The 27898-nt window shown below is 35.1% G+C and overlaps 2 protein-coding genes across 2 annotated transcripts in view; both read left to right on the forward strand.

The window, feature by feature from the left end:
- The window catches only part of LOC125647406 (uncharacterized), a 35924-nt gene extending 23546 nt beyond the window's left edge, over positions 1-12378 (forward strand). Inside the window, exon 5 of the mRNA XM_056142460.1 lies at positions 11276-12378. Within this exon, the coding sequence (XP_055998435.1) occupies positions 11276-12231 (956 nt within the window). The 3' untranslated portion in view covers positions 12232-12378. The remainder of the gene's footprint in view (positions 1-11275) is intronic.
- On the forward strand, positions 11829-22740 carry LOC125646606 (uncharacterized). The gene is made up of 5 exons (XM_056142461.1): positions 11829-12763; positions 13820-13955; positions 15565-15750; positions 18656-18796; positions 20992-22740. The coding sequence occupies exons 1-5, from the start codon at positions 12602-12604 to the stop codon at positions 21858-21860; spliced, it is 1494 nt and encodes a 497-aa protein (XP_055998436.1). The 5' UTR covers positions 11829-12601; the 3' UTR covers positions 21861-22740.
- The last annotated feature ends 5158 nt before the right edge of the window (positions 22741-27898 follow it).

Here is a 27898-nt window from a genome sequence, read left to right on the forward strand (position 1 = left end):
ACACAATCAACATATTTTACTTTAACACAATCAACATATCTTACTTTAACACACTCAACATACCTTACTTTAACACACCTTACTTTAACACACTCAACATACCTTACTTTAACACACTCAACATATCTTACTTTAACACACTCAGCATATCTTACTTTAACACACTCAACATATCTTACTTTAACGCACTCAACATATCTCACTTTAACACACTCAACATACCATACTTTAACACAATCAACATATCTTACTTTAACACACTCAACATATCTCACTTTAACACACTTAACATACTTTACTTTATCACACTCAACATATCTCACTTTAACACTGAACATATCTCACTTTAACACACTCAACATATCTCACTTTAACACACTCAACATATCTTACATTAACAAACTCAACATATCTTACTTTAACACAGTCAACATATCTCACTTTAACACAATCAACATATTTTACTTTAACACACTCAACATATCTTACTTTAACACACTCAACATACCTTACTTTAACACAATCAACATATCTCAACATATCTCACTTTAACACAATCAACATATCTTACTTTAACACAATCAACATATCTCACTTGAACACACTCAACATATCTCACTTGAACACACTCAACATGCCTTACTATAACACACTCAACATATCTTACTTTAACACACTCAACATATCTCACTTTAACACAATCAACATATATTACTTTAACACAATCAACATATCTTACTTTAACACAATCAATATATCTTACTTTAACACACTCAACATATCTTACTTTAACACACTCAACATGCCTTACTTTAACACACTCAAGATATCTTACTTAAACACTCAACATACCTTACTTTAACACACTCAACATGCCTTACTTTAACACACTCAACATATCTTACTTTAACACACTCAACATATCTTACTTTAACACAATCAACATATCTTACATTAACACAATCAACATACCTTACTTTAACACACTCAACATATCTTACTTTGACACACTCAACATATCTCACTTTAACACAATCAACATATCTTATTTTAACACAATCAACATATCTTACTTTAACACAATCAACATATCTTACTTTAACTCACTCAACATATCTTACTTTAACACACTCAACATATCTTACTTTGACACACTCAACATATCTCACTTTAACACAATCAACATATCTTACTTTAACACACTCAACATATCTTACTTAAACACTCAACATACCTCACTTTAGCACACTCAACATGCCTTACTTTAACACACTCAACATATCTTACTTTAACACACTCAACATATCTCACTTTAACACAATCAACATATCTTACTTTAACACAATCAACATATTTTACTTTAACACACTCAACATATCTTACTTTAACACACTCAACATATCTTACTTTAACACACTCAACATATCTTACTTTAACACACTCAACATGCCTTACTTTAACACACTCAACATATCTTACTTTAACACACTCAACATATCTTACTTTAACACACTCAACATGCCTTACTTTAACACACTCAACATGCCTTACTTTAACACACTCAACATATCTTACTTTAACACACTCAACATGCCTTACTTTAACACACTCAACATGCCTTACTTTAACACACTCAACATGCCTTACTTTAACACACTCAACATGCCTTACTTTAACACACTCAACATATCTTACTTTAACACACTCAACATATCTTACTTTAACACACTCAACATGCCTTACTTTAACACACTCAACATATCTTACTTTAACACACTCAACATATCTTACTTTAACACACTCAACATGCCTTACTTTAACACACATGCCTTACTTTAACACACTCAACATATCTTACTTTAACACACTCAACATATCTTACTTTAACACACTCAGCATATCTTACTTTAACACACTCAACATATCTTACTTTAACACACTCAACATATCTCACTTTAACACACTCAACATACCTTTCTTTAACACACTCAACATATCTTACTTTAACACACTGAACATATCTTACTTTAACACACTCAACATATCTTACTTTAACACAATCAACATATCTTACTTTAACACAATCAACATATCTTACTTTAACACAATCAATATATCTTACTTTAACACACTCAACATATCTTACTTTAACACACTCAACATGCCTTACTTTAACACACTCAAGATATCTTACTTAAACACTCAACATACCTTACTTTAACACACTCAACATGCCTTACTTTAACACACTCAGCATATCTTACTTTAACACACTCAACATATCTTACTTTAACACAATCAACATATCTTACATTAACACAATCAACATACCTTACTTTAACACACTCAACATATCTTACTTTGACACACTCAACATATCTCACTTTAACACAATCAACATATCTTATTTTAACACAATCAACATATCTTACTTTAACACAATCAACATATCTTACTTTAACTCACTCAACATATCTTACTTTAACACACTCAACATATCTTACTTTAACACACTCAACATGCCTTACTTTAACACACTCAACATATCTTACTTTAACACACTCAACATATCTCACTTTAACACAATCAACATATCTTACTTTAACACAATCAACATATTTTACTTTAACACACTCAACATATCTCACATTAACACAATCAACATATCTTACTTTAACACAATCAACATATTTTACTTTAACACAATCAACATATCTTACTTTAACACACTCAACATGCCTTACTTTAACACACTCAACATGCCTTACTTTAACACACTCAACATATCTTACTTTAACACACTCAACATGCCTTACTTTGACACACTCAACATGCCTTACTTTGACACACTCAACATGCCTTACTTTAACACACTCAACATATCTTACTTTAACACACTCAACATATCTTACTTTAACACACTCAACATGCCTTACTTTAACACACATGCCTTACTTTAACACACTCAACATATCTTACTTTAACACACTCAACATATCTCACTTTAACACAATCAACATATCTTACTTTAACACAATCAACATATTTTACTTTAACACAATCAACATATCTTACTTTAACACACTCAACATACCTTACTTTAACACACCTTACTTTAACACACTCAACATACCTTACTTTAACACACTCAACATATCTTACTTTAACACACTCAGCATATCTTACTTTAACACAATCAACATATTTTACTTTAACACAATCAACATATCTCACTTTAACACACTCAACACACCTTACTTTAACACAATCAACATATCTTACTTTAACACACTCAACATATCTCACTTTAACACACTTAACATACCTTACTTTATCACACTCAACATATCTTACTTTAACACTGAACATATCTCACTTTAACACACTCAACATATCTCACTTTAACACACTCAACATATCTTACATTAACAAACTCAACATATCTTACTTTAACCCAGTCAAACTATCTCACTTTAACACAATCAACATATTTTACTTTAACACACTCAACATATCTTACTTTAACACACTCAACATACCTTACTTTAACACAATCAACATATCTCAACATATCTCACTTTAACACAATCAACATATCTTACTTTAACACAATCAACATATCTTACTTGAACACACTCAACATATCTCACTTTAACACAATCAACATATCTTACTTTAACACAATCAACATATCTTACTTTAACACAATCAACATATCTTACTCTAACACACTCAACATATCTTACTTTAACACACTCAACATATCTTACTTTAACACACTCAACATGCCTTACTTTAACACACTCAACATATCTTACTTAAACACTCAACATACCTCACTTAAACACACTCAACATACCTCACTTTAACACACTCAACATGCCTTACTATAACACACTCAACATATCTTACTTTAACACACTCAACATATCTTACTTTAACACACTCAACATATCTTACTTAAACACTCAACATACCTCACTTTAACACACTCAACATGCCTTACTTTAACACACTCAACATATCTTACTTTAACACACTCAACATATCTTACTTTAACACACTCAACATATCTTACTTTAACACACTCAACATGCCTTACTTTAACACACTCAACATATCTCACTTTAACACACTCAACATATCTTACTTTAACACACTCAACATATCTTCCTTTAACACACTCAACATGCCTTACTTTAACACACTCAACATGCCTTACTTTAACACACTCAACATATCTTACTTAAACACTCAACATACCTCACTTTAACACACTCAACATGCCTTACTTTAACACACTCAACATATCTTACTTTAACACACTCAACATATCTTACTTTAACACAATCAACATATCTTACTTTAACACACTCAACATATCTTACTTTAACACAATCAACATATCTTACTTTAACACAATCAACATACCTTACTTTAACACACTCAGCATATCTTACTTTGACACACTCAACATATCTCACTTTAACACAATCAACATATCTTACTTTAACACACTCAACATATCTTACTTAAACACTCAACATACCTCACTTTAGCACACTCAACATGCCTTACTTTAACACACTCAACATATCTTACTTTAACACACTCAACATATCTCACTTTAACACAATCAACATATCTTACTTTAACACAATCAACATATTTTACTTTAACACAATCAACATATCTTACTTTAACACAATCAACATATCTTACTTTAACACACTCAACATATCTTACTTTAACACACTCAACATATCTTACTTTAACACACTCAACATATTTTACTTTAGCACACTCAACATATCTTACTTTAACACACTCAACATGCCTTACTTTAACACACTCAACATATCTCACTTTAACACACTCAACATATCTTACTTTAAAACAATCAACATATCTTACTTTAACACCCTCAACATGCCTTACTTTAACACAAACAACATGCCTTACTTTAACACATTCAACATATCTTGCTTTAACACACTCAACATACCTTACTTTAACACTCAACATGCCTTACTTTAACACACTCAACATATCTTACTTTAACACACTCAACATGCCTTACTTTAACACACTCAACATGCCTTACTTTAACACACTCAACATATCTTACTTTAACACACTCAACATGCCTTACTTTAACACACTCAACATGCCTTTCTTTAACACACTCAACATATCTTACTTTAACACACTCAACATGCCTTACTTTAACACACTCAATATATCTTACTTTAACACACTCAACATATCTTACTTTAACACACTCAACATGCCTTACTTTAACACACTCAACATATCTTACTTTAACACACTCAACATATCTTACTTTAACACACTCAACATGCCTTACTTTAACACACTCAACATGCCTTACTTTAACACACTCAACATATCTTACTTTAACACACTCAACATGCCTTACTTTAACACACTCAACATGCCTTACTTTAACACACTCAACATGCCTTACTTTAACACACTGAACATGCCTTACTTTAACACACTCAACATATCTTACTTTAACACACTCAACATATCTTACTTTAACACACTCAACATGCCTTACTTTAACACACTCAACATGCCTTACTTTAACACACTCAACATATCTTACTTTAGCACACTCAACATGCCTTACTTTAACACACATGCCTTACTTTAACACACTCAACATATCTTACTTTAACACACTCAACATATCTCACTTTAACACAATCAACATATCTTACTTTAACACAATCAACATATTTTACTTTAACACAATCAACATATCTTACTTTAACACACTCAACATACCTTACTTTAACACACCTTACTTTAACACACTCAACATACCTTACTTTAACACACTCAACATATCTTACTTTAACACACTCAGCATATCTTACTTTAACACACTCAACATATCTTACTTTAACGCACTCAACATATCTCACTTTAACACACTCAACATACCATACTTTAACACAATCAACATATCTTACTTTAACACACTCAACATATCTCACTTTAACACACTTAACATACTTTACTTTATCACACTCAACATATCTCACTTTAACACTGAACATATCTCACTTTAACACACTCAACATATCTCACTTTAACACACTCAACATATCTTACATTAACAAACTCAACATATCTTACTTTAACACAGTCAACATATCTCACTTTAACACAATCAACATATTTTACTTTAACACACTCAACATATCTTACTTTAACACACTCAACATACCTTACTTTAACACAATCAACATATCTCAACATATCTCACTTTAACACAATCAACATATCTTACTTTAACACAATCAACATATCTCACTTGAACACACTCAACATATCTCACTTTAACACACTCAACATGCCTTACTATAACACACTCAACATATCTTACTTTAACACACTCAACATATCTCACTTTAACACAATCAACATATATTACTTTAACACAATCAACATATCTTACTTTAACACAATCAATATATCTTACTTTAACACACTCAACATATCTTACTTTAACACACTCAACATGCCTTACTTTAACACACTCAAGATATCTTACTTAAACACTCAACATACCTTACTTTAACACACTCAACATGCCTTACTTTAACACACTCAGCATATCTTACTTTAACACACTCAACATATCTTACTTTAACACAATCAACATATCTTACATTAACACAATCAACATACCTTACTTTAACACACTCAACATATCTTACTTTGACACACTCAACATATCTCACTTTAACACAATCAACATATCTTATTTTAACACAATCAACATATCTTACTTTAACACAATCAACATATCTTACTTTAACTCACTCAACATATCTTACTTTAACACACTCAACATATCTTACTTTGACACACTCAACATATCTCACTTTAACACAATCAACATATCTTACTTTAACACACTCAACATATCTTACTTAAACACTCAACATACCTCACTTTAGCACACTCAACATGCCTTACTTTAACACACTCAACATATCTTACTTTAACACACTCAACATATCTCACTTTAACACAATCAACATATCTTACTTTAACACAATCAACATATTTTACTTTAACACAATCAACATATCTTACTTTAACACAATCAACATATCTTACTTTAACACACTCAACATATCTTACTTTAACACACTCAACATGCCTTACTTTAACACACTCAACATATCTTACTTTAACACACTCAACATATCTTACTTTAACACACTCAACATGCCTTACTTTAACACACTCAACATGCCTTACTTTAACACACTCAACATATCTTACTTTAACACACTCAACATGCCTTACTTTAACACACTCAACATGCCTTACTTTAACACACTCAACATGCCTTACTTTAACACACTCAACATGCCTTACTTTAACACACTCAACATATCTTACTTTAACACACTCAACATATCTTACTTTAACACACTCAACATGCCTTACTTTAACACACTCAACATATCTTACTTTAACACACTCAACATATCTTACTTTAACACACTCAACATGCCTTACTTTAACACACATGCCTTACTTTAACACACTCAACATATCTTACTTTAACACACTCAACATATCTTACTTTAACACACTCAGCATATCTTACTTTAACACACTCAACATATCTTACTTTAACACACTCAACATATCTCACTTTAACACACTCAACATACCTTACTTTAACACACTCAACATATCTTACTTTAACACACTGAACATATCTTACTTTAACACACTCAACATATCTTACTTTAACACAATCAACATATCTTACTTTAACACAATCAACATATCTTACTTTAACACAATCAATATATCTTACTTTAACACACTCAACATATCTTACTTTAACACACTCAACATGCCTTACTTTAACACACTCAAGATATCTTACTTAAACACTCAACATACCTTACTTTAACACACTCAACATGCCTTACTTTAACACACTCAGCATATCTTACTTTAACACACTCAACATATCTTACTTTAACACAATCAACATATCTTACATTAACACAATCAACATACCTTACTTTAACACACTCAACATATCTTACTTTGACACACTCAACATATCTCACTTTAACACAATCAACATATCTTATTTTAACACAATCAACATATCTTACTTTAACACAATCAACATATCTTACTTTAACTCACTCAACATATCTTACTTTAACACACTCAACATATCTTACTTTAACACACTCAACATGCCTTACTTTAACACACTCAACATATCTTACTTTAACACACTCAACATATCTCACTTTAACACAATCAACATATCTCACTTTAACACAATCAACATATTTTACTTTAACACACTCAACATATCTCACATTAACACAATCAACATATCTTACTTTAACACAATCAACATATTTTACTTTAACACAATCAACATATCTTACTTTAACACACTCAACATGCCTTACTTTAACACACTCAACATGCCTTACTTTAACACACTCAACATATCTTACTTTAACACACTCAACATGCCTTACTTTGACACACTCAACATGCCTTACTTTGACACACTCAACATGCCTTACTTTAACACACTCAACATATCTTACTTTAACACACTCAACATATCTTACTTTAACACACTCAACATGCCTTACTTTAACACACATGCCTTACTTTAACACACTCAACATATCTTACTTTAACACACTCAACATGCCTTACTTTAACACACTCAACATATCTTACGTTAACACACTCAACATGCCTTACTTTAACACACTCAACATGCCTTACTTTATCACACTCAACATGCCTTACTTTAACACACTCAACATGCCTTACTTTAACACACTCAACATATCTTACTTTAACACACTCAACATATCTCACTTTAATACACTCAACATACCTTACTTTAACACACCTTACTTTAACACACTCAACATACCTTACTTTAACACACTCAACATATCTTACTTTAACACACTCAGCATATCTTACTTTAACACACTCAACATATCTTACTTTAACGCACTCAACATATCTCACTTTAACACACTCAACATACCTTACTTTAACACAATCAACATATCTTACTTTAACACACTCAACATATCTCACTTTAACACACTTAACATACCTTAATTTATCACACTCAACATATCTTACTTTAACACTGAACATATCTCACTTTAACACACTCAACATATCTCACTTTAACACACTCAACATATCTTACATTAACAAACTCAACATATCTTACTTTAACACAGTCAACATATCTCACTTTAACACAATCAACATATTTTACTTTAACACACTCAACATATCTTACTTTAACACACTCAACATACCTTACTTTAACACAATCAACATATCTCAACATATCTCACTTTAACACACTCAACATATCTCACTTTAACACAATCAACATATCTTACTTTAACACAATCAACATATTTTACTTTAACACAATCAACATATCTTACTTTAACACAATCAACATATCTTACTTTAACACACTCAACATATCTTACTTTAACACACTCAACATATCTTACTTTAACACACTCAACATATTTTACTTTAGCACACTCAACATATCTTACTTTAACACACTCAACATGCCTTACTTTAACACACTCAACATATCTCACTTTAACACACTCAACATATCTTACTTTAACACACTCAACATATCTTACTTTAACACCCTCAACATGCCTTACTTTAACACAGTCAACATATCTTACTTTAACACACTCAACATGCCTTACTTTAACACACTCAACATATCTTACTTTAACACACTCAACATGCCTTACTTTAACACACTCAACATGCCTTACTTTAACACACTCAACATATCTTACTTTAACACACTCAACATGCCTTACTTTAACACACTCAACATGCCTTACTTTAACACACTCAACATGCCTTACTTTAACACACTCAACATATCTTACTTTAACACACTCAACATACCTTACTTTAACACACTCAATATATCTTACTTTAACACACTCAACATATCTTACTTTAACACACTCAACATGCCTTACTTTAACACACTCAACATATCTTACTTTAACACACTCAACATATCTTACTTCAACACACTCAACATGCCTTACTTTAACACACTCAACATGCCTTACTTTAACACACTCAACATATCTTACTTTAACACACTCAACATGCCTTACTTTAACACACTCAACATATCTTACTTTAACACACTCAACATGCCTTACTTTAACACACTCAACATGCCTTACTTTAACACACTCAACATGCCTTACTTTAACACACTCAACATGCCTTACTTTAACACACTGAACATGTCTTACTTTAACACACTCAACATATCTTACTTTAACACACTCAACATATCTTACTTTAACACACTCAACATGCCTTACTTTAACACACTCAACATGCCTTACTTTAACACACTCAACATATCTTACTTTAACACACTCAACATGCCTTACTTTAACACACATGCCTTACTTTAACACACTCAACATATCTTACTTTAACACACTCAACATATCTCACTTTAACACACTCAACATACCTTACTTTAACACACCTTACTTTAACACACTCAACATACCTTACTTTAACACACTCAACATGCCTTACTTTAACACACTCAGCATATCTTACTTTAACACACTGAACATATCTTACTTTAACACACTCAACATATCTCACTTTAACACACTCAACATACCTTACTTTAACACAATCAACATATCTCACTTTAACACACTCAACATATCTCACTTTAACACACTTAACATACCTTACTTTATCACACTCAACATATCTTACTTTAACACTGAACATATCTCACTTAAACACAGTCAACATATCTCACTTTAACACACTCAACATATCTTACATTAACACACTCAACATATCTCACTTTAACACACTCAACATATCTTACTTTAACACACTCAACATGCCTTACTTTAACACACTCAATCGTTGATTTAAATAGAACAATAATGTTTGGTATTGGTTGGACCCTTGTTTGAACCTTAAGTTTCAAACATTAAGTCCCTAACGAAGAATTTAGAGAAACACCGTTTTCTTGGAAACTTTGGCATTGTTCTCCTTCTTTAAATACCAAAGCCTTAGATTTGAGTCAACTGGTCGGTGCATTTGTATGCTTTGTGACAAGACAAACATTTTCATTTATAATGTAGATACTGGCATACTGTTTCAGATATTGCAGTCTACAAAGAAGCAGGGTTAGAGTGGTTTGAACAATCAGGCGTGGTGCCAGAGACCTACTTAAGCATACAGGGCGTTAATGACTTGTCAGGACACCATTATGATGATCTACAAAAGAAGGAAAATGACGATAAGATGAAAGGTGAAGATAAGATATACGATATTGTATGGGACTGGAATGTTGGTCGCTCGGTCGTCAGAGAAAGACAGCAACCAGAGAAGAGAGCTGACGACAGATACATCCAATGGAAGACACACAAACAAACATACTCATCACGTGATGTAGCCTCGCGTTCAGAGTTGCGCTATGTTGAAAGGCCATTACCGAAACCACCTAAAACTACGGGTAGAGAAAGACCGTGTCTATCTCCAAATCCAAATGAGGCAGACAGAAAACTGAGTAATCCCCAAAGCGACATAAGGAAGCATGTTCAACGATCGACGTACCTCGAGGTCAGTCCAAACCAAGTAATCACCTCGACGAAGGAAAACCACCAATATATACATTCGATAGATAAACGTCAGCAGACACAAATGCTGTCTGGTCAAAGCCATTTACGAAACGAACTTGAGAGTGCTTTGAAGAAAAATACTAAATCAGTGAGTGATAAAACTTCATTAATACCTCCTGTAGATTATGATGTGAGCGATCTACCACCGGTACCGAAAAGACCCCTAAAGAACGAGTCATCCCAGGCACTGCTGGCGCCAGACATGGCTGATCAACGCCGAAAGCGCATACCGAGCATGTCTGTTTCGGATGTCGGGTATTGGCTAGGTGTTCTGAAGTTGGACCAGTACGTAGGCACTTTCAAAGAAAACTTGGTGGATGGTTCCATCCTTCCAGAACTTGACGATGACATTTTGCAAAGAGAATTCAAAATGTCTCGTTTTCATACAATAAAACTTCGAAAGTTTCTTACGGAAGGATATATTCCTAGGCAGTAAACTTTTCAATAGAATATACATGTTTCCTTCCATAAATTTCTTACGATTTATCAAAAGAATGCAATTTGTTGGCTGCCTTTAATAAACGTATTGTGATAGGGTACATGTGTACTTTAACAAATAAAGAACTTCCTGTTTTAACTGTGACGCGAACGTTTTAATTTTATCAATATCTTGGCAAGGAAAACATCTTCATCGTTCCCATTTGATCGCCAATTACTAATAGTTCATGGAGTGATTATGTCATAAGGACTTCTGTTGAATGATTTTTCAGTACCTAAGAACCGTAGCCTTGGCTAGATTTACAAATATTTCGGAACATCTACAGTGTATGTTGTGCAAATAGCGGTACCCTATTTGTAGACAAGAGATGGATCTCGCGGCCGGTCGAAAGAAGCGTTGTACTTTTGTCGTCTGCGACATCAAGAATTCAGTGAAAGATTTCTGTCGGACCTACGGGGGTAACCTTCCCCAGATTGTGAGAGTTAAGAAGGGACGCAAAGCAGACGAAAAAACCGTGAAGAAAAGCCAGGTAATGTTTACATTTTTAAAATTTCGGGGTAACGTAGCCGGTGCCCTAACTATGATAAAATGTTATTTTTATTTACATGAATTGATAATGCTCAAATTTGTAATGCGTTTTAGCACGTCACTCTTACAGTCGACTTCAAATCTAAGATAAAATACAGAACGACGTAGGCCAAGTACTCTTGATTGGTTGAAGAAGGCCATGTTGAGATAGGGAAGATGCAGCTTCACATAGGCTTTTATAGAGCATCTTGTATATGAAAAATATCGTTAAGTTCCTAGTGGTTATATTTTACTGTCATCACTGCTGGTAATCAGAGTGAGAAGTATCTAAGTAGGAATAAAACACCAGATAAATCTAATATGGGTGGAAAGCGGGGGATATGAACAATAATATTATGAAATTGAATAATTTCAAATTTACCTTGTGTAGTTTTTGCAGAAAGTAATCTGAGAACAACAAGAAATCAACCATAACGACTGTGAGTTATTCCCTAATTCACCTGTGACGTTATTCTATTGTTTAAGAGCTCCATTATTTATAACACGTGCATTGTATAAGGAATGGAGAGTTTCAGTACACTACTTAGCAAGGTCCCTTTGAATTCTTTATGTACAAATTCCCCTGACTTCTGTCATCATGAAGCTTCCAAGTTTTAACAAATTGTCATAATTTGAAATAAAAAGCCAAAGACATAGGCGGTATTCGAACCTAAAACTTTTCGAATGGTATCCAGTGAGCTGATGACAACCCTTAAAAAATTAGACAAGATATGTTTTATAGACAAAACTTTGTACTAGATTATATCGATGGTATTTTATTGCATTTTTTAATTGATAAAAAAATTTCTAACCGGTGTGTATTTTAAGTAGGTCATTATCCTCCCATTACATAAATAGAACGGACCTCAGCTCTACTGCTTTTAAGGAATGGAGAGGTACACGGAGACCAATACTATAAAATCACACCCGTATCACACCCGTGACAGTTAGAGGGGACTTGTTATGCTGAGTGCAATACTTACTATATCTTGTATTACTACTATAAACTTCCTTTCAGACATTTTTCGTTCACCAAGTTTGTCAGGAGAAGAGGGTGATCGTGGACATCATGAAGAGTAAAAAGAAGAATCAGGACAGAATATCAGTCCCTCTAACCCACCCCGCCCGGTTCTGCTTGGCGGATTGTGGGAAAGGTAAGACGCCATTACATACCCCAAGTACAATGTCTACAGTGTCCTTTACTATACAGGGGACGGCCCTTTCATTCTAACTCACATTCTGGTTGACTACCTTGGTTGTAATTTATAAACGACGTTTTTTCTACAATGAAGCAACAATTTATACCGACGAAGCAAAGGCTATTCAGCTTGAGTTTGAATATATCAAACTTTCGAATGACAATTATTCTACTACATCCTCAAACACCTTCTCTTGTTTGCAATCAATAAGCAACATTGATATTTATTCTCCATACATTTTTGCATTACTTCAGCTTGAATAGATATCGTGCGACTATCTGTTAACTATACATCACATTCTTTTAGAATGTAGTGAGTTTTCGCCATTACGAAATAGATCTTTAATAATGTGCAAATATTGACAATCATTTTATCATACACTATTTACAAGAACTAATTTTTACATGAAAAATTGAATACTTTTATAATAGCTGTTTTTATATACATAAAATGATATGCATGCATATTTTTACCTGTTTACTCATCTTTAACAACCCCCTCGGCACGTAAAAAATGGTTTCCCTGATTTTCGAAAAAGAGTAGGCTCAATGCATGAGAAAAACTCCAAAACTCTTCAATGCCGAAAATATTTTATTCTTTAATCGCCGTAAAATGGCTGAAATATAACCGAAACGGCGTAAAACCCCAATCAATCAATTGGTTATGATTCAGCACCAACGATACTAGTGAGAAAACCACTAAGTTTAACGGAATTGTTAATAAATTCACTAGATAGATGACGTTGATGATTCCAGGTTCGCTTGATCAAACTCTTGAAAACATAAGATGCTCTCAAAATAATATTTTATAACAAGCATTGTGTGTTTCAGATCTTTTTAAAACTAATCAGTCCACAAGAATTCTACGGTAGTTATAATGATCTAATTTCCAAAATCACTGGGCTGAATGCTTTCTGACGTGTTTCATACCAATTGTTAGGCTGTTCTTTACATACTGATTTTGACTACGAATTACTCCGTTTACCTGGTCAAGATATAGGACTTACAGTGGGTGTTACGGGTCAACAGGGAATGCTTGCTATACGTAAGCACCTGATTCCACCTTGTGTATATCCAGGGGTCCGTGTTTGTATTCTTTATTGGAGTTATACGAGATCGGTCCCTTGTTAGTTATCTTCACTTGTTCATGTAAATAGTACGTGTAAATAGTGAATTTAATTCGTACTCCTACAACAGGCCTGACTGACCCATCGGGTATAGATAGGATCTGTCGATCTCGATATATATATATATAAGCACTGAAAAGGCCAAGTCACTGTTGGTTATTTAAAACTCAAATTTTTGACACAACCATGCAACCAACAGTGTCGTGGTCTTTTCAGTGGTTTTATAAATTTCTTTACTGACCTTGTATCTTCTTAGATCCCACACTTGAAGAAAGTAGGGTGTTGTTGGGTTTTCATGCATACATGTATATATATATATATATATATATATATATATATATATATATATATATAATACATATGTTATATTATTATATCATATTATATTTTTTATTGTATTTAAAAGTATCACATCGTACTGTTTTATTTTGCTGCCAGAATCAGCTGACTATACTATGGAACAAATATTACGCCTCAAACCATGTCCCTGTGATGTCATAGCTTCTCCGCGGTGTCATTTCCACATTCAAATGTCTGAGAACAGAAAATTAACGAAAGACCACGTTCTTCGTTTGCGGGAGACGTACGAGGAAACTTACATACTGGGAAACCCTATTACTGAAAGTGAGTGTCAATATAAATTATAGTTAAAATAGGAACATTGTTTGGATCAAGTATGGTATACGTATTTGTAGTCCCTGTGTATATTTATCATTAAAAATCCGATAAGATATGTGTATTTGTAATTCTAGTGTATTTTTTCCATATGTTAAAGAAGTAATTCGACTCATAAAAAGCGCTTTACTAATGCTTTTCTAATTCAGTTTTATAATAAATGATGTCTACAACACGACAAAATTATACTGATCTCCTAGTCCCAATGGTACAGTTGGGCTAAAGGTTCAGTAATACAGGGTCGACAGGTCTACACATGAACAGGTCGACAGGTGTAGAGGTCGACTGGTCTACACGTTGACTAGTAAACATGTCTACTGCTGTACAGATTGTATATTATACTGGTTTTCAAGGTATTATGTATTAAAATTAAATATTTATATAGAAATATATAAACCCCTCACAAATATCAAGATGTCGACCCGGAGACCCTTAAATATTAACATGTCGACCTGTCGACCCGTAGACCCTTACATATATTAATCTGTCGACCTGACGACTTGTCGACCCGTAGACTCTTAAGTACATTAAGCTGTCGACCCGTAGACCTGACGACCTGTAGTCCCTTGAACATATAAACCTGTCGACCTGTAGGCCCCAAGTATATATAAGCACTATAGAGTTGCAACAAGTTCTGCCGTTCGAAGTGATGCTACTTGATTATAAAACTCTGTGATTGACACCTAAAATTGAGAAAAACGTCATGGAATCGGCATAATTGAGTAATTGTGGTACATGTATGAATCTACAGTTTGGTGTATGCATTTCTTTAATAGTGCGCATTGTTTTTTCTAAAGGCTGGAACTACTTAAACGTATACTATAGTTAGGCCCATTGTTTTAAGTACTAGTATGTAAGTCAAGTAACTAACATGTATATCAGTTTTAGATGCAAGTTTGGATTCTTAGAAATACATTGTAAAAATAATAGCCTTCTTATTGAGTATAATACACGGATTACATAAGTAGGAAGTATGAAACACAGTAAGCGAAGATAAAGCGCAGGGTATGCAGTAGTAATGGAAAAGGCACTTTTAGATTACTTGGTATTGACTTTAATGTTGACTTACAAAATATTTGGTTTTAACTTTAAACAAATATTTTAGAATAGGAAAAACAAGGAACAATTGGAACAGCAGAAAGTTTATTCCAGCAGGTCTGCCACCAGTCCAATGGAACTGAAACCACTGAGCACATTTTTGCTGCTTTTACAATTTGCATAGGAATGCTACTTCTTGTTTTAAAAATGTATACTTGGATTTCATGTTGACTCAGGGAAAGTAAAAACTTTTTAAAATTTGCAATACAAATATATTGCAATACAAGTATTTTATTAACAGTGTGTTGCGTGGAAACAATTATATCTCTTTAAATGGTTGTTAAAATCCTCACATGATGCTTACTCCTCCTAGGCACCTGATCCCACCTCTGGTGTGTCCAGGGGTCCGTGTTTGCCCAACTATCTATTTTGTATTGCTTGTAGGAGTTATGAGATTGATCACTGTTCGTTATCTTCACCTTGCATGAAGCTTACACATTTCCATAAGAATAACGAACAGGAATCTTTTGGTGAACAACGGGAATCTTAAACTTTTATTTGATTAAGCATTTCTCTTTTTTTCTCTATTACCCTCTCTCATTCATTGTGAAATATATGGAAAAACACAAGAGAGCATTAAAAAACCTTGAATATTATGTCAAGTCTAGACGTCACTAACTGTAGATCATTATATCAAGTATAGACGCCTTGTAGTAACATGCAGATTATTTGACAAGTGTACACAATAAATACTAACACGTAGATTATTTTCTTGCTACAGTGGAAGGTTGATAAGGAAATAAGATCTTAGTGTTTGCTTCTCTGTATTCCGTGTCCTTGTTTAACATTTATTTTCTACATATAGGATAGGCTATCGTCGCTCATTGTATAATATAAGTACACAAGGGCGTCGACGGTTCTGATGTTTACTATAAACTTAGAGACGAATACATGTACATCGATCTTGTTGAAACCACTTCAGAGAGAACTCATTATAATAAAAATTTAATACCCAACGAACTAAATTTTTCACGATCATTTTATATGATCCCACCTCTAGTATGTCCAGGAGTCTGTGTTTGCCCTACACATTTTGTATTCCTTATAGGAGTTATGAGATTAATTACTTTTCATTATCTTTACCTTTTTATGTATTGGGCAACCCTTTCAGAGTTTTTTCTATTAACATAGCAGACTTGTTTGTTTCTTTGTATATCGGTATAGATCCTATGGCACGAGTCTTGTTTACATAGCGTGCTGTATCTCACATGTAACTCGACAACTGACATTCAGATTTATGCTGACCATTAGAAATACCTTATTTAATAAAACCATTGTAAAAATTAAAAAAAATGGAGAAATAAAATTTTAAAATGTTCAGCGCAAATCTTGTTTATGCCTCTTTAAAATCAGAGCCATTGCCCATCTTCGTGCATCAACCGATAATATACCTTAAAATCATAGTCATTACACGTTTGTGTGCATCAACCGATATCATACTTTAAAATGAGATTCATTACACGTCTGCGTGCATCAACCAATAATATTCCTTAACATCAGAGTCATTACACGCCTGCGTGCATCAACCGATATCATACCTTAAAATCAGAGTAATTACACGTCTACGTACATCAACCGATAATATGCCTTAAAATGAGAGCCATTGCACGTCTGCGTGCATCAATCGATAATATGCCTTAAAACCTTAGTCATTATACGTCTGCGTGCATCAACCGATATCATACCTTAAAATCAGAGTAATAACACGTCTACATGCATCCCTATCGCTCTAGGACTTCTTATTTTCGTTTTTCAGCTAGTGTTAGTGACGAGTTGGTGAGGATCGCAGGGGGACCTAATCTACATATTGTGACGGGCTTACAGGGGTATCTAGGGAAGTGGTCAACCTACCTCCAGGTGATATCCAAGAGCCTGACGTCCCATCTCAAAACAGAAGGTAATGTTACAACTGTATCATAAACTGCTGCCAATATCCAATATGAAGATATACTATGTGTAATTGGGGAGTGATTACTTTGATTCGCATGGTCCATTTCGTACCGCTGTGTGTTACTTATCATTTTCGTCATCAGTCACCTGAACAGGGGATTTATAATTTGATCAAGTATTATCTGATGTGTGCCTGTCTACCGCATGTTTTTGAACAATTTCAAATTGTTCGTAGAAAACTTTGTCATATTGCATGTTTCGGAAAAAGGGTCAACTTATAAATTCCGGATCTTCCTTCTAGGAAAAAAATTCTCAAAAATAACAGAAACGGTCTGAATTCTTTTCTCCTTGATTTCCAGCTTACAATCTGAATGCATCATTGTTTCACGAGGTATAAGCCATTTACCAAAAATGGTTAAAACCACGCCCACTGACGGTTTCTATGATACTCTCGAGTAGTAAGAAATGCAATTTGTCCCCACACCGGGCTTTGACAATAGGGAGACACATAACCCTGTAGGCATTGACTACAAAGACCCTAGACCCCGGTCAGTTGACGCAAGAGAACACAGATCTCCGGAAATCAAGGCCCAGGGTACCGCGGCGGAACCCGAGACCTAATGCTTTTCATACAAATTTCAGACATATTTGCATGTAGGTTTTATCTCTTCGGTCACATAAAATATCATATTTACTTTTAAATCTCCGCGATCAGCATTAAACCTCTCAGGCAGAATTTTTTTCTTTCTTTCTAAATTTTATGAAAATTCACAGGTAGATGTTTTCCGACTGAATAACTACATGCATATCTATGTGCAAAACAATGAATTTTAAAGTTTACTTTGATATTTGATCAGTTTATCGGATGAATAGACAGCAGTATTGCCTTATGACAGCACCGTGTGCAACTTAATAACATTGCCCTAGTCTTTTATATGGAAATTTCTCTTCTAGATAAACATTATATGTATAACCGTAATATATCAGTCTGACATACCCATGTATGGCCCTGTAACCACTTTAACATGTCCACATAACACTGTCTTGCTATATAATCATGATTACATGTCCCCACAAGACCTTCTATTGTTATATAATCACTTTGACATGTCCCCGTAAGTTTGTCTCTTGTTATATTTTAACTTTGACATGTCCCCTTATGTCCGTCTCTTGTTATATAATCACTTTGACATGTCCCCGTATTTCTGTGAAAGGTGAAGATAACAAACAGGGATAAAATCTCATATCTCCTATAAACGATACAAAATACAGAGTTGGGCAAACATGGACCCCTGGACATACCAGAGGTGAGATCAGGTGCCTAGTCTCTTGTTATATAATCACTTTGACATGTCTCCCTAAGTCACTGTCTTATTATATAATCACTGTGACATGACCCTGTCTTGTTATATAATCACTTTGACATGACCCCCTAAGTCACTGTCTTGTTATATAATCACTGTGACATAACCCCCTAAGTCACTGTCTTGTTATATAATCACTGTGACATGACCCTGTCTTGTTATATAATCACTTTGACATGTCCCCCTAAGTCACTGTCTTGTTATATAATCACTTTGACTTGAACCCCTAAGTCACTGTCTTGTTATATAATCACTTTGACATGACCCCCTAAGTCACTGTCTTGTTATATAATCACTGTGACATGACCCCCTAAGTCACTGTCTTGTTATATAATCACTGTGACATGACCCCCTAAGTCACTGTCTTGTTATATAATCACTGTGACATGTCTCCGTAGCTTTGTCTCATCATATATTAAAACTTTGACGTGTTCCCGTATGTCCGTCTCTTGTTACATAATCATTTTAATCCCCAGTAGCCACTGTATCGTGTTATATAGTCACTATCAGATGTCAAATGTGACTGTCTATTTATGATCACTGTGACGTGCCCTCGTGTGACTGTTTTTCTTTTTAATTGATCACTATGTCCTCCTATGGCCATATGAAGACTATCACCATAGTTCTCTGTACATGAAGTTTGTCTCAAAAGTATGAAATCTGTGCACAGAGTGTTAAGCATGAGGCCCTAGACAAGGACTTGGATGATTTGAAATGCATTTGCTGTGTATAGACATCCCAACATTACATATGTATATGGACATGATATTGAGAAGATTGGGTATGGTGACAGTAACAGCTAGGTCGAAGTAAAGAATAGATTACTTTATATTTGTAGATTTTCAGCCATATGAGCAATATGATGCAGACTATGAAGGCACGTTAGATTCTGATTCTATACGGTGTGATTATGTAACAATATCGCGAGATTTCAATAACAAAGACAGTCATAGTTACGAAGACCTACGGAAACCGAAACCGCAGCGTTGCGTCTATGAAATTACATGGGACCAGAGTACGGGCAAGCCTATGGTGGACATATCACCGGCCAGTCCAATCAAGCAAAAGAATGTCACAAATGATAAAGGAGATAGTAAGAACAATCTGTACGATGTTGGATGGGACCCGGTAACAAATCGACCGATAGTAAATGGAGAACCACTGAGTACTTCCGTCAAGACCAAACCACCCAAAGTACAAATTTCAGGGACTAAGGAACAGGAAGATAGACAAAAAATAATAGGAAATAAAGACAATGATATACTGGACTGCATACCTTCGCCACGCCTACAAAGATCGCAAAGTGGTGTACAAATCTCGGATCTTCCAAAACCCGCCCCAAAGAAATCTTCAAGTTTGAGGAAGCCGAACATTGAAAGGCGTCAGATTAAAAATACTTATCAACTTGGTCAAATTCAAAGTGAACACACCGAGAATTTGGATTCACGTTCATTCGACTTCTACTCCAAAGAAAAAGCAAGAGAACGCGTTCTTTCACTGCCTACTTTGTCCGTTTCAGAGGTGGCATACTGGATGAAAACTTTGAATATTAAGTGTGCGAATAAGTTTGTGGAGGAGAGCATAGACGGTGCTATCCTGCTGGAATTAACGGATGACATACTAATGTCCCCTTCTTTTGGACTGTCCAGGATCGATGGCATCAAATTGAGGAAATTCATCAAAGAAGGCTATGTGCCAAAACCTTGAGTAATTAGATACATTACATTTTTGGATGTTTCCACTGTACTGGTGATGAACAGGTTATTTCTCTAAACATCATTATCCATCCATAGTTAAGAGATAAAGAGGACTAAACTTTGATGTAATGTGTCTTATTACACTAGGATAAAGAAAAGGAATCTGTTTGAGTAAGTGATGGGAATTATTTTCAATTTGGTCGTGATATCAGTTGATTTCTCAGTCAACATTTGGGACATGTAAGGGTCCACTATAGATAGCATATTCATATCAATCCCTCCTTTTAAAAATATGACATGAATTCGTAGCGAATGAAACTATCTGTTTTATTACTAACACATTCATTGAAATCACTGAATGAATTAATCTTTTGTGTCCATTTCATTTTGTGCAAAATAAAGCTTATGCAGAAAGGTCAAAATAACGCCTGTTTATAAAGTGCAAATGAGTCAATCAATCTTGTTTACATACATGAGTTGTGGTTTGAACAATTGTTGTGTTATTTGTTGGTAAAATATGAATGGCGAAAATTATTTACTGAACAGTTTTCTCTTCCAACTGTAATGATCATTCATGTGTCCACAATTTCAATATATTACATCATCAGGTGTAAAAGTTATCACTCTTGACTATACAAATGTGCACTCAAATCTATGACATTTTACGCGCTAATCAAATTTCTCTAATGGCTGCCATCTAGTAACGGATTTTGTTCCTATTTATCTTACATTCATAATTATTTCTTAAGTTTATATGTATTCTACTTCTTTTAATCTGTGTTTATTTTACTAATATCTGTCTGTATGTATGTTATATGCAGGACCATATTGAAAACTAGCGTTATCGCTAAATATGTAATCCTGGATAAATAAAGGCTTTGTTATTATCATTATATTATTACGGACTGGGAGTTCAAAAATGTAATATTCGTGACAGATAACGTTCGATCGCATGTTTTTATATATGTATTATTTTTTTGTATGGAATATGTGTTGTGTCAATCGAATGAGGAAGGTACTAATGATTTATGACTGGGGGAGGAAAATTTTATTCAAACCCCGTTGGTGTCTAAAATACAAGTTGCCAGTGAAATGATGCAAGGTGAAGATAACGAACAGTGATCAATCTCATAACTCCTACAAGCAATACAAAATAGATAGTTGGGCAAACACGGACCCCTGGACACACCAGAGGTGGGATCAGGTGCCTAGGAGGAGTAAGCATCCCCTGTTGACCGGTCACACCCGCCGTGAGCCCCATATCCTGATCAGGTAAACAGAGTTATCCGCAGTCAAAATCAGTGTGCCAAGAACGGCTTAACAATCGGTATGAACAATGTCAATAGTTTTGGGCACACATGGGAGTTCAATCGATCATTACTTAAAGCACACATTACATCTATAAGGTAAGGTTTGCAACAACAGGGAGATAACTCTTGATATACATCAGTGCATTTCGCACTTTATGACGTCAAAATGAAAAAATGCGTCACGACATAATTGTATCGTGGAAAATGTCAAAATATTTACGTGTTATTTACTACTGCTGTCAAGTTGTCAAGCGACGTGTGTGTAAATCTCCATAACAAAATGAAAATAATGTTTCTCAAAGAAGATGGGTGAACTTGGCGAACAAGAGGCCTATTCATGATTGGGCATCGGTCGCGAATCGGAAGTTTAAAATCCTCATTGATGGTACCTGTAGTAATTAGGGCTATACGGACCGTGGATATCGGCCTGGCTACCTCAGTGGTTAGAGCACCTGACTAGTAATACAAGGGCCCCGGGTTCGATTCCCGGTCAAGCCAAAGATTTTCTCCTCTCTCCTATACTACATTTGGTGCCGTGACCACCTCTGGTGGTGCATGTTGGCATGCCAGGGGCGAAATGAATCTGGGTTGATATTGAAGGACAATTATAATTGATCTTAAGGAGGGAGGAATGTAGTAATTAGGGCTATACGGACCGTGGATATCGGCCTGGATAGCTCAGTGGTTAGAGCACCTGACTAATAATGCAGGGGTCCAGCCAAAGATTTTCTCCTCTCTCCTATACTACAGTACCTCTAATTACAATAGATACAGTACCGTACTAAAACGCTATCAAAATATTTAGAATTAAAAACAACTATACTACTCAAAATTTGATAAGGATCATAGATATTTTTCTGTTTAAAAAATCAATAACTGCATAACTGGCAATATTGTGTCCAAGTGAAATCAAAAACGTCTTCAACAAACTTGCACGTGCATTTCATGCCATGGGAAATGCGTTTCTCCTCACAGTTTATGCTTTTGCTACCATTGCACGATTTTCCCTCAGGCATCGGTGTCTGATTCTTTCTAAAATTTCAAACTCACTTGAGTGTTTACACTACGTTTATCAACACAATGCCCCCTCAACGTGTAAGGCGTCGCCTGACGACAGAACAACTGGGCAGATGTATTGGAATGCTTGACGCTGGCTATTCACAACGTGATGTTGCAAATGCACTAAACGTCAGCCAGAGCGTTGTAAAAAGGGCCTGGAACCGACAGCAAACTTTTGGTACAGCAACACACCGACATGGGGGTGGTCATCAGAGGTCGACAACCCAACGCCAAGACCATTTTGTGGCTCTTCAGGCACGACACCATCCCTTCTGGACAGCAACCAGCCTACGTAACGACCTCCTGAACGCCTCGGGGGTGAATGTGTCCACTCAGACGATACGGAATTGGCTTCACAATGCATGTCTCAACTCGAGAAGGGCATGTGTTCGAGTCCCTCTGACTATTCGACACCGGCGGGAACGATTGGACTGGGCTGAAGATCATGTCACTTGGACACAGAACGATTGGGTTCAAGTTCTGTTCACCGATGAGTCCAGGTGTTGTTTGGACTTTACAGACAGGAGGCAACGAGTGTGGCGACGACAACGTGAACGTTTCCATGATGCCAACATCAGTGAACATGACCGTTATGGTGGTGGTTCCATCATGGTCTGGGGTGGAATCAGCAGGAATGGAAGAACAGATATTCATGTCCTGGAGAGAGGAACAATGACGGGAGTGCGGTACCGGGATGAGATCCTCGATGTTTACGCCAGACCCTACGCTGGTGCTGTTGGCCCTGAGTTCATCCTGATGGATGATAACGCCCGTCCTCATCGCGCCAGGGTGGTGGAGCAGTACCTTCAGCAGGAGACAATTGTCCGTATGGACTGGCCAGCGCGCTCGCCGGACTTGAACCCGATTGAGCATGTATGGAACATGCTGCAGGTTGTCCTTTCACGCCGTAGAGCACAACCCACGACTTTGGCAAAGCTCGGAAACGCCCTCGTGGAAGAGTGGAACAACCTTCCCATTGGAAACATCCGGGTGCTTATTGACAGCATGGCTCGACGTTGTCAAGCCGTCATTGATGCAAGGGGAGGCCATACCCGGTATTGACACTTCAACGACTAAGTGTAATGATGGACTATCCCCAAAAACTGTGTAATTCTTTCTCTGGTTTGCTGTTAACTTTTTGTAATGAAATGCCTTTTGGTGTTGTTATCAGATTTCAAGCATTCCGTATTGATAAAAGTTCATGCCGTTCATGAATTTTCATTCATAACCTGAGTAAACACGTTTCCGAGTCAAATTTATGTCTTTTGTTATGTTAGTGGTAAATTACACACATATAACCTAGTGATCCTTATCAAATTTTGAGTAGTATATATAGATCATACTTCAAAGAAGGATATTTAATCAAAATCATCATCAGAATTTATTTCACAGGCAGCATCATGTATATCAGACATTAAGCGGTTTTAACACACATTATTACACTGATGCCTGGAGTACCTAAGGCACCAAATGACACTGTATATATGCTCGCAACATCCAACAGTACGTGTTCCATATTTCCATTGACATATTAACTGATGTGAATGAGAAACCTCACATGTTTTATGGTGTAAATCAAATGTGGAATAGCGTTTTCTGTATGGTGCAGTATAAACGCTTTGATTTGGATTCAGCTTTTCCCCAACAAATGTTTTTGAACAGCATTTACAACCTACTGGTACTAATATACCAAATATAATAAAGGCATCTCTTCTCGTATCATGTGGTACAACTCTGAGGCCGGTTTTACTGTTACAGAACGCACATTTGCTGTTAGATTTCCCACCAAATACAAATGGGACAGAAACAGACACTTGATTTGCTTTGTTTTTGTACTGAAATGTAGTTCATTGTGCCTTTTAGACAGTCTGCACCAGTCGGTTACATATTTGGCTTTTGTCATGATCTCTTCAAGTCACTTCTCACGCATTGTTGAAATTGTTCTCTTTAACTTTCCTTTAAGTTGTCGTTTACATAAACAACATCCATACTTCACAGGAAGCCCCATACTTGTTTACATTTATTCACTAGCTGCATGTTGGAATTAATTACTTGTGATCATCATTAAGACTGCATAAACTTAGCATAAAATGCCAGAGACAAATGATTATGGGAAGTTTAACGTTTCATAAGAACAATAAATAGATAGGAAAAATGTGTTGCTTATGTACAGGAATGCTGGCTCTCAGTTGTTCCTGTCTCTACAATATAGATTTATTTTACGGTATTCCGGTACTTGAATGTGTTGCTTATGTACAGGAATGCTGGCTCTCATAGTTGTTCCCGTCTCTACAATATAGATTTATTTTACGGTATTCCGGTACTTGAATGTGTTGCTTATGTACAGGAATGCTGGCTCTCAGTTGTTCCTGTCTCTACAATATAGATTTATTTTACGGTATTCCGGTACTTGAATGTGTTGCTTATGTACAGGAATGCTGGCTCTCATAGTTGTTCCTGTCTCTACAATATAGATTTATTTTACGGTATTCCGGTACTTGAATGTGTTGCTTATGTACAGGAATGCTGGCTCTCAGTTGTTCCTGTCTCTACAATATAGATTTATTTTACGGTATTCCGGTACTTGAATGTGTTGCTTATGTACAGGAATGCTGGCTCTCATAGTTGTTCCTGTCTCTACAATATAGATTTATTTTACGGTATTCCGGTACTTGAATGTGTTGCTTATGTACAGGAATGCTGGCTCTCAGTTGTTCCTGTCTCTACAATATAGATTTATTTTACGGTATTCCGGTACTTGAATGTGTTGCTTATGTACAGGAATGCTGGCTCTCATAGTTGTTCCTGTCTCTACAATATAGATTTATTTTACGGTATTCCGGTACTTGAATGTGTTGCTTATGTACAGGAATGCTGGCTCTCAGTTGTTCCTGTCTCTACAATATAGATTTATTTTACGGTATTCCGGTACTTGAATGTGTTGCTTATGTACAGGAATGCTGGCTCTCAGTTGTTCCTGTCTCTACAATATAGATTTATTTTACGGTATTCCGGTACTTGAATGTGTTGCTTATGTACAGGAATGCTGGCTCTCATAGTTGTTCCTGTCTCTACAATATAGATTTATTTTACGGTATTCCGGTACTTGAATGTGTTGCTTATGTACAGGAATGCTGGCTCTCAGTTGTTCCTGTCTCTACAATATAGATTTATTTTACGGTATTCCGGTACTTGAATGTGTTGCTTATGTACAGGAATGCTGGCTCTCATAGTTGTTCCTGTCTCTACAATATAGATTTGTCTACAATCCCCTACATGTGATAACGTAGAGCCACAAGACATATCCGCATTCAAGAATTTGATATATGTTATTACATGTAGCGGATATAGACAAATCTATATTGGAGAGACAGGAACAACTGAGAGCCAGCATTCAAGTACCGGAATACCGTAAAATAAAACTGAGTGAACATTTAGACGTGTGTGGAAATGGACATTTTAACTTTTTTTCCTTTTTACAAACTTTTCAAGGACAATTTAGTGGAAAAAAGAGAAAAAGAAAAACATTTCATTCGCTGATTTAGACCTACGCTTAATAGGTTAAAGGGAAAGGCAACCCTAAAAATTGTTACAGGATAAATGATAGGATTAATTATATGATAAAGATTTGCCATACTATTATGTTGATGTACGGCCTAGATAAGCTTCAGTACTAATT

The sequence above is a fragment of the Ostrea edulis genome, chromosome 6, assembly GCF_947568905.1.
Source record: "Ostrea edulis chromosome 6, xbOstEdul1.1, whole genome shotgun sequence".
In the NCBI taxonomy this organism is placed as follows: domain Eukaryota; kingdom Metazoa; phylum Mollusca; class Bivalvia; order Ostreida; family Ostreidae; genus Ostrea; species Ostrea edulis.

Excerpts from the sequence above, each read along its gene's own strand:
- LOC125646606 (XM_056142461.1), top strand. The coding sequence starts at position 12,602 with ATGGATCTCGCGGCCGGTCGAAAGAAGCGTTGTACTTTTGTCGTCTGC. Across the intron at positions 12,764-13,819 it reads AAACCGTGAAGAAAAGCCAG|ACATTTTTCGTTCACCAAGT; the intron begins GTAATGTTTACA and ends ACTTCCTTTCAG. Across the intron at positions 13,956-15,564 it reads CTTGGCGGATTGTGGGAAAG|AATCAGCTGACTATACTATG; the intron begins GTAAGACGCCAT and ends TTTTGCTGCCAG.